The sequence below is a fragment of the Lepidochelys olivacea genome (assembly GCF_965140295.1).
Source record: "Lepidochelys olivacea isolate rLepOli2 genome assembly, chromosome: 28".
Taxonomy (NCBI): Eukaryota; Metazoa; Chordata; order Testudines; family Cheloniidae; genus Lepidochelys; species Lepidochelys olivacea.
Genome location: NC_140438.1, coordinates 1906214 through 1921425, shown reverse-complemented (window position 1 = coordinate 1921425; position 15212 = coordinate 1906214). Strand labels below are relative to the sequence as shown.

Genomic DNA, 15212 nt, shown 5'->3' with positions numbered 1-15212 from the left:
GGGCGGCGGGGACGGAAGTCAGGCGGCGGCCGGACTTACGCCCTCTCCGTAGCCGGGGAGGAGGGGGCGGGGGGAGCGTTACGCCAGGGGCGCAGCTGAGGCCGGGGAAGAAACGGACCCTTACGCTGGCAGCGCAGGGAGCTGACGCAAAGCGGGCGGCGCTTACGCCGGCGGCGCAGGGAGCTGAGGCGGAGCGGGCGGGCGGCGCTTACGCCGGCGGCGCAGGGCGGGCGGCGGTTACGCAGGCGGCGCAGGCGGCCCCGCAGTCCCGGCCATGAAGTTCCTGTACAAGGAGGAGCAGCCCTTCGAGCGGCGCCGCTGCGAGGGCGAGAAGATCCGCAAGAAATACCCGGACCGCGTCCCGGTGAGCGCCCGGGGCCGCCCCCCCCCGGCCCCGGACCGGGCCCCGCCCCCCTGCGCCCCCGGACCCCCCCCGCCTCCTGCGGGACCCCCCCCCCTGCGTCCCCGGACCGGGCCCCGCCCCCCTGCGCCCCCGGACCCCCCCCGCCTCCTGCGGGACCCCCCCCCCGACACCAGACCGGGGGGGGGGCGGAGACCTCGCTACCAGCCCCCCCCCAGGCCCAGAACCGCCCCGCCCCCATCGGGCCCCCCCGGGGGAGAAATCCCTGCAGGCCCCAGGGCAGCCCCCCCCCAGCCCCCGTCCCTGCCTTCCCCCGGCCTTGCCCTGCCTTGCCCCTGCCTTGCCCTGCCTTGCCCTGCCGGGACCCATCCCTGCCTTGCCTTTCCGGGACCCGTCCCTGCCTTCCCCCGGCCTTGCCCTGCCTTGCCTTTCCGGGACCCGTCCCTGCCTTCCCCCGGCCTTGCCCTGCCTTGCCTTTCCGGGACCCGTCCCTGCCTTCCCCCGGCCTTGCCCTGCCTTGCCTTTCCGGGACCCGTCCCTGCCTTCCCCCGGCCTTGCCCTGCCTTGCCTTTCCGGGACCCGTCCCTGCCTTCCCCCGGCCTTGCCCTGCCTTGCCTTTCCGGGACCCGTCCCTGCCTTCCCCCGGCCTTGCCCTGCCTTGCCCTGCCGGGACCCGTCCCTGCCTTCCCCCGGCCTTGCCCTGCCTTGCCTTTCCGGGACCCGTCCCTGCCTTCCCCCGGCCTTGCCCTGCCTTGCCTTTCCGGGACCCGTCCCTGCCTTCCCCCGGCCTTGCCCTGCCTTGCCTTTCCGGGACCCGTCCCTGCCTTCCCCCGGCCTTGCCCTGCCTTGCCTTTCCGGGACCCGTCCCTGCCTTCCCCCGGCCTTGCCCTGCCTTGCCCTGCCGGGACCCGTCCCTGCCTTCCCCCGGCCTTGCCCTGCCTTGCCCTGCCGGGACCCGTCCCTGCCTTCCCCCGGCCTTGCCCTGCCTTGCCCTGCCGGGACCCGTCCCTGCCTTCCCCCGGCCTTGCCTTGCCTTGTCCTGCCGGGACCCGTCCCTGCCTTCCCCCGGCCTTGCCTTGCCTTGCCCTGCCGGGACCCGTCCCTGCCTTCCCCCGGCCTTGCCTTGCCTGGCCTTGCCGGGACCTGTCCTGTCCTGCCCTCCCCCTGCCCTCCCCTGCCGGGACCCGTCCCTGCCTTCCCCCTGCCTTGTCTTGCCCTCCCCTGCCGGGACCTGTCCTGTCCTGCCCTCCCCCTGCCCTCCCCTGCCGGGACCCGTCCCTGCCTTCCCCCTGCCTTGCCTTGCCCTACCGGGACCCGTCCCTGCTTTCCCCCCGCCTTGCCTTGCCCTGCCGGGACCCGTCCCTGCTTTCCCCCCCGCCTTGCCTTGCCCTGCCGGGACCCGTCCCTGCTTTCCCCCCGCCTTGCCTTGCCCTGCCGGGACCCGTCCCTGCTTTCCCCCCGCCTTGCCTTGCCCTGCCGGGACCCGTCCCTGCTTTCCCCCCGCCTTGCCTTGCCCTGCCGGGACCCGTCCCTGCTTTCCCCCCGCCTTGCCTTGCCCTGCCGGGACCCGTCCCTGCTTTCCCCCCGCCTTGCCTTGCCCTGCCGGGACCCGTCCCTGCTTTCCCCCCCGCCTTGCCTTGCCCTGCCGGGACCCGTCCCTGCTTTCCCCCCGCCTTGCCTTGCCCTGCCGGGACCCGTCCCTGCCATCCCCCTGCCCTGCCTGGATTTGTCCTGCCTTCCCCTTCCGGGGCCGGTCCTGCGTTCCCCCTGCCCCGTGCCCCGCCGGGACCGGTCCTGCCTTCTCTCTGCCCTCCCCTGCCCTGCCGGGACCTGTCCTGCGCTCCCCGTGCCCCCTGCCCTGCCCTCCCCTGCCAGGATGCCCATCCCCTTGGATATGAAGCTTGGTGGGGTTTGACCACTGTGTGTGTGTGTGTGTGTTTGGGGGGCGGTCGGGTTGTACTGCTAGGCACAGATCCATCCCAACCCCTCCCACCGCTACCTGGCTTGAGCTATTCCATCCTCCCCCCACGCCCAGGCCCCCAAGTGCCTGGGGGGCTCCCAGCTGACCCACGGCATCTCCTCCCTCCCCCGCAGGTGATTGTGGAGAAAGCCCCCAAAGCCCGGATAGGAGACCTGGACAAGAAGAAATACCTGGTCCCGTCAGACCTCACCGGTCAGTGCGGCCCCCCCAGGGTGCGCCTTGCTGCTGGGGTGGGGGGGCAGATCCTTCCAGTGGCAGGGGAGGGGGCTTGTGACTGGATATGGGTGGGAGGGGGTTCTTGGGGGGCTGTCTCTGGGTACTGGGGCGAAATGAGGGGAGCAGATAGAGGGGGAAGCGAAGGTGGTCTTTGTGGGGTTGGGAGGTGGGCAGATGAATGGGGGTGGATTTGGGATAGTCTCTTAAAGGGACAGCTGGGGGTTTCTGGGGGGCACGGAGGAGGGGTACTGGGTAGCCTCTCCCATGGCTGGAAATGGGGCTTGATAAACCAGGGTGCGCCCCATGGGGGGAATCCCCCAACTCTAAACCCCCCACATACCGCTGTGGGGGGGGTGTCACAGAAGGGCCCTTGCAGGGGGTGCCCCATCCTGACCCCCCCCCCCCCGCTTTCCCCTTTCCCAGTCGGACAGTTCTACTTCCTGATCCGGAAGCGAATCCACCTAAGGGCTGAGGACGCCTTGTTCTTCTTCGTCAACAACGTCATCCCCCCGACCAGTGCCACCATGGGCCAGCTGTACCAGGTAGGGTGCCAGGGCGCTGGGGGGCAGGGAGTGGGGCGGGGGGCTCGGCAGGGGGCGCTCTCCCGTGGCCGGCGGGGCTGGCCCCAGGGCGGCGCTAGGGGGTGCTGTGGGGCAGGGCGGGGGGCTCAGCAGGGGGCGCTCTCCCCCGGCAGGTGGAGCTGGCCCCAGGGCGGTGCTAGGGGGCGCGGTGGGGCAGGGAGTGGGGCGGGGGGTGCTCTCCCTTGGTAACGACCCCCCCTTTCTCTCTCCCCCCCCGCCGCAGGAGCACCACGAGGAAGACTTCTTCCTCTACATCGCTTACAGCGACGAGAGCGTCTACGGCATGTGAGGCGCAGCGCTCCCCCCCGCCACCGGGGGCGCCCTCCTCCCCGAAGGGACCTGCACTTTCTCCTTTTGTTGGTTGATCTCTGTGATAAGAGCCTTTCTCCTCCCCGGGGGGTGGGTGGGTGTGTGAGGATGGGGGGGTACTGTTCTCTGAACACCCCCCCCGTGACCCCCCCATCTGCCTAATTAAATCCTCCCCATATAACCACCCTGCCCTGCTCTAGCCAAGGAAACCCAGGCAATTTCCCCCCCCCCGTGATTTCCTGCCATGAAGGGTTTTTCCAACCCCCCTTGCACCCCCTGACCCCCCAAAATCGCTGGCTCCTCATGACACCCAGCAGGGCCCCGAGCTGCCACCAGGGGGCCCCGTCCGGCCGCGCTTGTAACATGCTGTGTGGCGGGGGGAAGGGGGGGGCATAATAAAATGAGAAGGAAAACCCTGAGCCTGGTGGGGTGTTATTTCTGCGGGTTGGGCGGGGGGGGGGGAGGATGGCTACACTGTGGGGGAGTTGGGGGGTGGCCTGATGGCTGCTGTTCGGGGAAGGGGGCAGGAAGAGATGCCCCCGTCCCTCAAAAGGGAGGAGGGGTTAGAGGGAAGAGGTTTTGGGGCTCCCTAAAGTGGGGGTGGGTATCCCTGCGAACCAGGGGATGGGGGGAAATGGGATTAACTTGAGCTGGGGAGAGAACCCAGGAGTCCTGGCTCCCAGCCCCTCCCCGCTCTAACCACCAGCCCCCACTCCCCTCCCAGAGCCAGGCAGAGAACCCAGGAGTCCTGGCTCCCAGCCCCTACTCCGCTCCCAGAGCTGAGGAGAGAACCCAGGAGTCCTGTTCCTCCAACTCTTGAGGGAGGGGTTGGGCGGGACCTCCTCGGTGGTGACAGGTTGCCCCTGGCCAATCAGTGCCCCGCCTGGTCCGTGGGCGGGGTCAACACCAACAGACGCTTTCCATCCGGGCCATGGCCCCGCAGGGACTACAGGTCCCAGCATCCTTCCGACCGGAAGTCCCGCTTCCCCCCGGAAGGAGAGTCGTCTCGCCGCCGCTCGGGGCTGGGACTCCATCTCCCGGCGTGCCCGGCCGGGGAGGAGGAGCGAGCGCGCAGTCGCGGCGCGGGGGCTGCTGGGAGTTGGAGTCCCCTGGCTGCCGCGTGCGGGCGGGGACAGCGAGGCCGCGGACTCCATCTCCCGGGGTGCAGCGCGGCGGCGCCGCCGCCGGGCGGGCGGGGGGAGCGAGGAGGGGAGCGGAGGGGGCGGCCGGGCGGGGTGGGGAGCGGAGTCGGGCGGCACCGGACGGAGGGAGAGAGCGGCCCGGGGTGCGAGCCCCGCGCGGGGCGGCGAGGCCATGGCGGAGCCCAGCCCGGAAGGTGCGCGGGGGGGACCAGCCGGGGGGGCGAGGTGGGGGACTCTGGGAGCGGGCGCGCACCCGGGGGGGAAGTTGCGGGGGGCTCAGATGGGGGGGGGAGAGATCAGAGCGGGGGGGGCGAGAGAGGGGGAGCTGGGGGGTATCGCAATGGGGAGGGACCGGCGAGGGAGAAATTGGGGGCACAGCGGGGGGGGGAGAGACCGGAGCTGGGGGCACGGAGACCGGAGAGCTGTGAGTGGGGGGGAGACTGGCCCTGAGGAGGGGGGCCGGGGCAGGAGATCTGGGGGTCAGAGTTGGGGGGAGACCGGAGCTTAAAGGGGGGGAGAAAGGAGAGCTGGGAAGGGGGCCGGGGGAGCGGGAGCTGGAGGAGAGCTGGGGGGGGCACAGTCGGGGGGGGGCGGAGCTGGGAGGGCGGCAAGAGGCGAGCTGGGGGTGTGGGTGGGGGTGACTGGCCCTGGGGAGGGGGGCCGGGGCAGGAGATCTGGGGGGAGACCGGAGCTTGGGGGGGGAGAAAGAGCGGGGAGGGGGGCCGGGGGAGCGGGAGCTGGAGGAGAGCTGGGGGGGGCACAGTCGGGGGGGAGCCCGGAGCTGGGAGGGCGGCAAGAGGCGGGGTGGGGGTGACTGGCCCTGGGGAGGGGGGCCGGGGCAGGAGATCTGGGGGGCAGAGTTGGGGGGAGACCGGAGCTTGGCGGGGGGAGGAGAGCTGGGAGGAGATCTGGGGGGGCACAGTCGCGGAGGGAGCCCGGAGCTGGGAGGGCGGCAAGAGGCGAGCTGGGGGTGGGGGTGACTGGTCCTGGGGAGGCGGGGTTGGGGGGCTGGGGTGGGGGGCAAGGGGCACTGTAGGAGAGCCGGGGGAGGGGGAGCTGGAGGAGATCTGGAGGATTGGGGGGCACAGTGTGGAGGGGGAGACTGGCGCTGGGGAGGGGGGCCGGGAGCGGGAGAGCTGGAGGAGATCTGGGGGGTACAGTCGGGGGAGCCCGGAGCTAGGAGGGCGGCAAGAGGCGAGTTCGGGGTGGGGGTGACTGGCCCTGGGGAGCCGGGGTTGGGGGGCCGGGAGGAGCTGAGGCGGTGTGGTGGGGTGACCAGCTCTGGGGAGGGGAGCAGAAAAGGGAGATTGGGGGTGCACAGCAGTGGAAGGGGGCAGGACCCTGGGGGGACTGGGGCTGAGGACAGGGTGGGGGCTCGAGGGAGCATGGCGCGGGGGGGGAAACGGGACTGGGGGGGCAGGATGTGGCAGGGAAGCGCTGGAGGTAGGAGCGAGGGGGGTGTGGGGGGGCAGGACCGCGGCACGGGGGGGTGGGAGATTGGGGGGCTGTAGGGAGCTGCGTGTGGGGGAGGCTTGAAGGAGCAGGGGAGAAGGTGGGATTGGGGGGGCTGGGGGCCAGGTTATGGGGAGGGAGAACCTGGGGGGCTAGCAGGAGGAGAAGGGGGGTGCTTGAAACTGGGGGGGGCGGTTCTGGGAGGGCAGGAAGGGGAAGCCGGAGGAACCGGGTGAAGACGGGGTGGGGGGGGACACGAGAGGGAAACCATGGCGAAAACCTCGGCGGGGGGCGGGGGCTGGAGACTTAGGATGGGGGGGGGACCAGCTCGGGGGCGAGAGAGGGGGGAGCTGGTTAAGAGGCTGGGGGGGTAGGAGGTATGGGGTGCTGTCCAGAGGGGAAGGGGCAGCTGGGAGGGGGGAGGCTGGGGGGGCAAGGGGTAGCTGGAGGGGGGGGGAGCCTGGGGGCAGCCGGAGTGGGGGGTGTGGTGGAATATTAACCGTGGAGCCCAGCCGGGGGGGGGGAGGGAGGTGGGGCTGGGGGGTGCTAGGGACCGGGGTGCGGGGTTTGGTTGCTGGCAGGGGGGAGGGGAGGAGTTGTCAGTGAGGGTGGGGCTGCTGGGGGGGAGGGGGAGGAGCTGGCAGTGGAAGGGGGTGGGGGGAGCTGGGAGGGTGCAGTGCCGGTGGAGGGGGGGAAGCGTCTCAGGGAGCTGGAGGGGGAGGAGCCTGGGGAAGGCAGATGGGGGAGGGAGCCAGGCCACGCCCTGAGGTCCTGCCTGGGGAGAGGGGAGGGGCAGGATCCTCTGCCCCCTCCCCCCCCCCCCCCCCAGCCAGGGTCTCTGCCTGGGGTCCTGGTGAGGAAAAAGTGTGTGGAGGGGGTGGTATGTCTCTCTCCTGGGGGATTGGGATCTCGGGGAGGGGGGTCGGGATCTATGTACTGGGGGGCTGAGGTGGGGAGACTGGTGGGGGTGTCCCTGGGTGGGGTCTCTCCCCAGGGGAGTTGGGGGGACAGGGTCTTTCATTGTGTGCGTGGGGTGGGAAATTGGGGTCAGCACCTCTCGTGGTGGGGGGAGGAGTTTGAGGACACATGGGGGGTTCAGCGGCCCCCGAATGGGAATGTGTGTGTGGGGGGGAATAAAGGCCCAGCCCCCCCAAGTGGGTGGAGTGGTAGGATCCCAGACGCTGTGGGGAGATGTATCAGAAAGAGGGGGTGAAAAGGTGAAGGGGGCAGGGAAGGAAGGCTGCTGACCCCAGACCGAGGATGGGGGGAACCCCCAAAACTCACCCGCGCCCCCCCTTATTTTCCAGATCCACCTCCGAACCTCAAAGCGGAGACGCAGGTGAGTCCGGGCTCTTCCCTGCACCCCGCACTGGGGTCCCACATGAGTGTGGGGGGGCGGGACTGAGGCCTCCTCCCTGCCTAAGGCCCCTCCCCCTTGGGGCACGGCTCCTGGGTGGGGGTGGGGTGGCCATGGGGGTTGGGAAGGTCTCTGTGATGGGATGTGGTTGCAACAGAACAAACACTTGGGCCTCTGGCCCGCTGCAGCCCCTCCCGGGGGCAGGGAGAGAACCCAGGAGTCCTGGCTCCCAGCCTCCCCCCCTGCTCCCCTCCCAGAGCCAGGGAGAGAACTCAGGAGTTCTGGCTCCCAGCCTCCCCCCACCCACTCCAACCCACCAGCCCCCGCTCCCCTCCCAGAGCCAGGGAGAGAACCCAGGCGTCCTGGCTCCCAGGGTCCAGTGGTTAGGGTTGGGGGCGGGCTGGGAGCCAGGATGCCTGGGTTCTCTCCCTGGCTTGGCCTTGCTGTGTGATCTTTGGGACAAGCCCCTTCCTCTTTCTCAGCCTTCTGTGGATTAACCCCGGGAGGCCCTGAAGCAAGGGTGGGCGGGGGGCAGTGCTGGGGGCCGGCGGGTGGGGGGGACAGCACTTAATTCCCCCTAACGTGTCTCTGTTCTCAGCCCCCTGAGAAGCGGCGGCGAACGATCGAGGACTTCAATAAATTCTGCAGCTTTGTCCTGGCCTATGCCGGCTACATCCCGTCCACCAAGGAGGTGAGCAACCCTCTTCAGCCCCAGGGGCCTGTCCCCCCTAGGGGGCGCCGGCCCCAGGGCGGGGACTGGCTGGCTTGGGGGGCAGGGAATGGGGCAGGCGTCTGTCCCCTCTAGGGGGCGCTGGCTCCCACCTGGCCCCAGAGCAGGGACTGGCTGGCTCGGGGGGCAGGGAATGGGGCACGGGGCCTGTCTCCTCTAGAGGGCGCCAGCCCCAGGGTGGGGACTGGCTGGCTGGGGAATGGGTTGGTACCAGGGGTACTCCAGTTCCCAGCCCTATCCTGAGCTACTTCATGTCCCAGCAAGCCCTTCTGGGATCCCCCAGAGCACGGGATTCTGGGATACGTAGTCTTCTCCAAGGGCCCCCTCTTTGTGTTCTGGCCTCTGAAAACTACAGGTCCCAGCATGCCTTGCAGCCCGGCCATTTAGCTAAGAGGCTGGAGCACGGCACTATGGGAGCTGTAGTGTTTCCCGCTGGGCTGCCCAGAGGACATGTCCGCACAGGCGGGGCCTGCCGCGGAGCATTGCATGCTGGGACATGTAGTCTCTCTGGGAGCCCTGAACCAATGCTGGGATCTGCACATCCCAGCGGGCGGTGGGGCCCTGTGTTGCATGCTGGGAAGCGTCTTTTCTGCAAGGCGCCTGGGGCCCATTGCATGCTGGGAGAGCGGGCAACACCCTCTCCTGACCCGCGCTGCATTGCATGCTGGGAGGGCAGCCAACCCTCAGCCCCCCGCCTGCCTGCTGGGCGGGTGGCCCCAGGGACAACACCAGGGGCTGGCCTCCGCTTCTCCCTGCCGCCCCCTCCCTAATCTGTGTCCCGTCCCCCCCTTCCCGCCCCCAGGAGAGCGACTGGACCCCTTCGGGCTCCAGCTCCCCCCTGCGCCCGGAGAGTGTGGCGGACAGCGACGGCTGGGAGTCGACCCACTCGGACCTGCACACCATCGAGACCTTCGTCAAGAAGGCCAAGTCCTCCAAGAAGAAGGCCTTCCGCCGCCTCAAGGCCGACAGCTCCCTGCTGGAGAAGATGAAGCTCAAGGACTCCCTCTTCGACCTGGATCCCGCCGCCCGGCAGCCGCCGGTGCCCCGGCCTGGCCCGCCGGGGGACAAGAAGAAGGAGAAGCGGAGCCGGCGGGCGGGGGCGGCCCCCGAGGCGGCCCGGCGGGGCCGGGGGGACTCGGCGGGCGAGAAACGCTCGCGCATCAAAAAGAGCAAGAAGCGGAAGTTGAAAAAGGCCGAGAAGAAGCTCAAGGCCTCCCTGAGCGAGACGGACTCGGAGGAGGAGGAGGCGGGGGCGGACCGGGGCGGGGAGGAGGAGGCCCCCTCCCCGGAGGAGCTGCTGCCCGAGGGTGGCTTCCCGGAGCCCAAACTGGGGGGTGGGGAGGGCAAGGAGTGCGGCAGCACCGAGACCAGCCAGGACGGGGACGGCAGCTCCAGCGAGGGGGAGATGCGGGTCATGGACGAAGACATCATGGTCGAGTCAGGTGAGGGGGCTGGGGCCATCTGGCCTGTTCGCCCAGGACGCAGTGGATGGAGCCGGAGCCGTGGGGCGTGCTGGGAGAGCTGGACGTCGGGGTGGGAGGTGGCCAGCCAAAATGTTGCTCTGCCCCCCCCCCCCACACACACACACGCGGGCTGGCGCTGAGAATGGAACCCAGGAGTCCTGGCTCCCAGCCCCCCCTGCTCTAACCACCAGCCCCCACTCCCCTCCCAGAGCCAGGGAGAGAACCCAGGAGTCCTGGCTCCCAGCCCCCCCTGCTCTAACCACCAGCCCCCACTCCCCTCCCAGAGCTGGGGAGAGAACCCAGGAGTCCTGGCTCCCAGCCCCCCTGCTCTAACCACCAGCCCCCACTCCCCTCCCAGAGCCAGGGAGAGAACCCAGGAGTCCTGGCTCCCAGCCCCCCCTGCTCTAACCACCAGCCCCCACTCCCCTCCCAGAGCTGGGGAGAGAACCCAGGCGTCCTGGCTCCCAGCCCCCCCTGCTCTAACCGACCAGCCCCCACTCCCCATCCAGAGCCCGAGAGAGAACCCAGGAGTCCTGGCTCCCAGCCCCCCCTGCTCTAACCACCAGCCCCCACTCCCCTCCCAGAGCTGGGGAGAGAACCCAGGAGTCCTGGCTCCCAGTTCCCCCTGCTCTAACCACCAGCCCCCACTCCCCTCCCAGAGCCAGGGAGAGAACCCAGGAGTCCTGGCTCCCAGCCCCCCCTGCTCTAACCACCAGCCCCCACTCCCCTCCCAGAGCCAGGGAGAGAACCCAGGAGTCCTGGCTCCCAGCCCCCCCTGCTCTAACCACCAGCCCCCACTCCCCTCCCAGAGCCAGGGAGAGAACCCAGGAGTCCTGGCTCCCAGCCCCCCCTGCTCTAACCACCAGCCCCCACTCCCCTCCCAGAGCTGGGGAGAGAACCCAGGAGTCCTGGCTCCCAGCCCCCCCTGCTCTAACCACCAGCCCCCACTCCCCTCCCAGAGCTGGGGAGAGAACCCAGGAGTCCTGGCTCCCAGCCCCCCTGCTCTAACCCACCAGCCCCCACTCCGCTCCCAGAGCTGGGGAGAGAACCCAGGAGTCCTGGCTCCCAGCCCCCCCTGCTCTAACCACCAGCCCCCACTCCCCTCCCAGAGCCCGAGAGAGAACCCAGGCGTCCTGGCTCCCAGCCCCCCCTGCTCTAACCACCAGCCCCCACTCCCCTCCCAGAGCTGGGGAGAGAACCCAGGCGTCCTGGCTCCCAGCCCCCCCTGCTCTAACCACCAGCCCCCACTCCCCTCCCAGAGCCAGGGAGAGAACCCAGGCGTCCTGGCTCCCAGCCCCCGCTGCTCTAACCACCAGCCCCCACTCCCCTCCCAGAGCCAGGGAGAGAACCCAGGCGTCCTGGCTCCCAGCCCCCCCTGCTCTAACCACCAGCCCCCACTCCCCTCCCAGAGCTGGGGAGAGAACCCAGGCGTCCTGGCTCCCAGCCCCCCCTGCTCTAACCACCAGCCCCCACTCCCCTCCCAGAGCCAGGGAGAGAACCTGGTTGGTGGGTGGTTCATTATCTGTTAGTTAATTAGGGGTTTTAACAAAGATGGATCTTGTCTTTAACAAAGAGAGGTTTTCTCCGCACTGTGGGCAGGGCGCTTGAGTTCACTGGAAATGAACTCGAATTTGGCAACTAATAATGACTTTAAATAGAAACAAACTCATTTCCACAGCCCTAAATTTTCTCACTGGAACTCATTCGGAAGCAGGCAGAGGGCGAAACCGTATCAAAAGGGGTCTCGATGGCAGTGTAGACGCTTTCGTCCCACACAAGCCATTGGGCTCGGTGTGGAGTGGGTTGAAGCGTACCGGCCAGGGCCAGCCAGACAGGGCAGGCTACGCAAACGGCTTGAAATTTTGGGGCCGTTCAGCGTCTAGAGAGACCAGCTGAAGAGCTCCGAATCTACTGAGGTGCTGGAAGCGGCAGTTTCCTGTCATTCCAGATGGGGAAACCGAGGCACGGGTTGCGGCAGGGCTGGGAATTGAACCCGCCGCCGTCTGTTGAGTATTTAAAGAAAAGAAAAAAGAAGAGTCACTTGCCTTGCATCTGGGTTCTCGCCATCCCACCTCTCCTGTCTTCCACAGAGACGCCCAGGCAGCTGAGGCTTGATTGGTTTTCTCCGGGGGGGGGGCGGGGTGGAACAACTTTTCGGCCATTGAAACGGTCGTTTGAAACGTTCCTATCTAGCTTGACCATCCGATCGGGGCTGGGGATCGAAGCGGGATGTACAATTTCTGAATCTTTTGCATTGGCCGTCCCACTTTAGCCATCCCCCCGCTTCATCCTGCTCTAACCCCACCGGACCCATCCCAGGACTGAGGACCCAGGGGTCCTGCGTCTCAGCCTCCCCCCCCCCCCCCGCCCCTGTTCTAACCCACTGCCCTCCCAGAGCCAGGGCTGGAGCCCAGGAGGCCTGGCTCCCGGCCTATCTTTGCAATGTGCTGTGTCAGGCTGTGGTACATCTGGGCTGGAGGGGAAGGGTCCCTGCGCGTTAGCTGGGGGTGCCAGCTGCCTCGAGGGGGGCTGCTGGGGCTGGAGTTACTCATGCCCTGTGGGCAGAGGGAGCTGTGATGCCAATGGGGCGGGGCCAATGTCAGTCTGGGGGTGAGGGGCGGGGCTGGGGGAGCTGTGTTCCCAATGGGGCGGGGCGAATGGGGGTGAAGAGGCGGGGCTAGGGGAGCTGTGTTCCCAATGGGGCGGGGCGAATGGGGGTGAAGAGGCGGGGCTAGGGGAGCTGTGTTCCCAATGGGGCGGGGCTAATGGGGGTGAAGAGGCGGGGCTAGGGGAGCTGTGTTCCCAATGGGGCGGGGCTAATGGGGGTGAAGAGGTGGGGCTAGGGGAGCTGTGTTCCCAATGGGGCGGGGCGAATGGGGGTGAAGAGGCGGGGCTAGGGGAGCTGTGTTCCCAATGGGGCGGGGCTAATGGGGGTGAAGAGGCGGGGCTAGGGGAGCTGTGTTCCCAATGGGGCGGGGCGAATGGGGGTGAAGGGGCGGGGCTGGGGGAGCTGTGTTCCCAATGGGGCGGGGCGAATGGGGGTGAAGAGGCGGGGCTAGGGGAGCTGTGTTCCCAATGGGGCGGGGCGAATGGGGGTGAAGAGGCGGGGCTAGGGGAGCTGTGTTCCCAATGGGGCGGGGCTAATGGGGGTGAAGAGGCGGGGCTAGGGGAGCTGTGTTCCCAATGGGGCGGGGCTAATGGGGGTGAAGAGGTGGGGCTAGGGGAGCTGTGTTCCCAATGGGGCGGGGCGAATGGGGGTGAAGAGGCGGGGCTAGGGGAGCTGTGTTCCCAATGGGGCGGGGCTAATGGGGGTGAAGAGGCGGGGTTAGGGGAGCTCTGTTTCCCAATGTGGCGGGGCTAATGGGGTTGAAGGGACGGGGCTGGGGGAAAGCTCTGTTTCCCAATGGGGCGGGGCTAAGTGAGCTCTGTTTCCCAATGGGGCGGGGCTAATGGGGTTGAAGGGGCGGGGCTAGGGGAGCTGTGTTCCCAATGGGGCGGGGCTAAGGGGGGTGAAGAGGCGGGGCTAGGGGAGCTGTGTTCCCAATGGGGCGGGGCTAATGGGGGTGAAGAGGCGGGGCTAGGGGAGCTGTGTTCCCAATGGGGCGGGGCGAATGGGGGTGAAGAGGCAGGGCTAGGGGAGCTGTGTTCCCAATGGGGCGGGGCGAATGGGGGTGAAGAGGCGGGGCTAGGGGAGCTGTGTTCCCAATGGGGCGGGGCTAATGGGGGTGAAGAGGCGGGGTTAGGGGAGCTGTGTTCCCAATGGGGCGGGGCTAATGGGGTTGAAGGGATGGGGCTGGGGGAAAGCTCTGTTTCCCAATGGGGCGGGGCTAAGTGAGCTCTGTTTCCCAATGGGGCGGGGCCTAATGGGGTTGAAGGGGTGGGGCTAGGGGAGCTGTGTTCCCAATGGGGCGGGGCTGGGGGAGCTCTGATGCCAGTGGGGTGGGGCTGGAGGGGCAGCCCTGCCCCTAGAGCTCTTCCCCCCTGCCCGGCCCTGACCCCCGGGTTGTCTCTCCTTCCCCCCCACCCCACCCCACAGGGGACGACTCGTGGGACCTGATCACCTGCTACTGCCAGAAGCCCTTCGCCGGGCGGCCCATGATCGAGTGCAACCAGTGCGGCACCTGGATCCACCTCTCCTGCGCCAAGATCAAAAAGACCAACGTCCCCGACATCTTCTACTGCCAGAAGTGCAAAGAGAGCGCCCGCAAAGCCGCCGCGCCGGCCCCCCGGGGCGGGGGGGAGCCCTAGAGACTCGGCCCCGCTCCCCCCCCCCCCGAGTCGCTGTGAGGGCTTCAAAACCCCCCTCGAGGGGAGATTCGCCCCGACATCCGTGTGCTCACGTTGCCCCCGCTGGCTGATGGAGAGGGGTGAGATTGACACATGGGGGGGCGTGAAATTAAGCTGCTGCTCTTTCCAGCCCCAGTGGATGGGGTGGGGGGAGAGGAAATTGGGGGTGCTCCGCCCCCCTTCCCGGCTGTAAATATAGAAGGAAAGTGGAGGGGTTTATTTTGTGTGTTTTTTTTTTAATCTCCCCTGTTTCCTTTTTAAAATGGAGACTTTATGCCTGCCCCCCTCCGCCCTCCCCAGTATGTCGTGAAAGTGGGGTGCAGCCGGGGGGGGGGGAAGTGAATCAACACAAAAGGCGGGGTGTTTGGTTAAGTTCCCATCAAGGGACCTTTTTTCAGGCCGGAGAGAAGGGCCAGTCAGTTCGAAAGACTCCCTCTGCCTGCCCCCCCCCCGCCCCCAAAGCAGCGAGGGGGGCCCTGCTGGCAGTTGGGGGGGGGGCGTCGCCGGCTGAGGAGCAGCGGGGGAAGAGGGTGCTCTGAATAGATGGGCGCAGATTGAAGAGCGTGGGGGGGGTGCCGGACTTTGCTTCCTTCTGGGGTGCGGGGCAGCCCCTCATGAACAGGTGCAGCGTCTCCCCCCCCCCCCGCCGCACCCCGAAGCGGGAGACCAGATCGCAGCCCCCCCTCCCCCTCTTTGATCTGCGTTTCTTTTTTGAGGGTGGGGGTGCAATTCCACACCCCCCCCCCGTTTGTTTTAATAATATTTTGCAGCTTGAATGTAAATAAATAACGTGGACCCTTTTGCGTTTGTACAGGAGAATGGAGCTGCCCTCTTTTTTTATATGGGGGAACCATCTCTGAGAGACCATGTGGGGATGGGGGGGCCTTTCCACCCTGGGGGACACTGTCTCCGATCCGGCCCCATGGTGGAGGATTGGCCGGTTCAGAGGCGTGGGGCACAGGGCCGCCAAGTCCCCCCGGGCTGGCTCCGGGGCCTTCCCCTACTCTAGGCTGGAACGAGATGGGAGTTCCCCTTTGGGGTGACCCCAGCTTCAGCCCCCCCCTTGTTGCCCCTCGGGGGTGGAGGCAGATGCCCCCGGGCACTCGCAAAGCGGGGCGGGGGAGCTGGGGCTTTGGCCCCGGTCGTCGCCAGGACGCGAGCCCTCGATTGGGACGTGGGACCAGGGAAAGTGAGTGCCCAGGTTTTCGTAGGACCTACTATAAACATCCCATCCCATCTCCTTGCCACAGCTCACAAAGCACCAGCAACTCGGCTCCCATGTTTCGGGCTGGACCCGATGGACAGGGGGCGCTGGAGGGGGCGGTACTGGGTG

General features: G+C 68.0%; 2 protein-coding genes across 2 annotated transcripts in view; both read left to right on the top strand.

Annotated features, from left to right (window-relative positions):
- The first annotated feature begins 129 nt into the window (after positions 1-129).
- On the top strand, positions 130-3867 carry GABARAP (GABA type A receptor-associated protein). The gene is made up of 4 exons (XM_084616309.1): positions 130-364; positions 2456-2534; positions 2982-3100; positions 3363-3867. The coding sequence occupies exons 1-4, from the start codon at positions 275-277 to the stop codon at positions 3426-3428; spliced, it is 354 nt and encodes a 117-aa protein (XP_084472435.1). The 5' UTR covers positions 130-274; the 3' UTR covers positions 3429-3867.
- PHF23 (PHD finger protein 23) overlaps positions 3752-15212 on the top strand; it is a gene marked incomplete at both ends in the record, with an annotated part of 20899 nt that continues 9438 nt past the window's right edge. The window contains 7 exon segments of the mRNA XM_084616173.1: positions 3752-3806; positions 4392-4784; positions 7350-7381; positions 7998-8090; positions 8932-9571; positions 13629-13833; positions 14969-15068. Of these exon segments, the coding sequence (XP_084472299.1) occupies positions 3752-3806; positions 4392-4784; positions 7350-7381; positions 7998-8090; positions 8932-9571; positions 13629-13833; positions 14969-15068 (1518 nt within the window).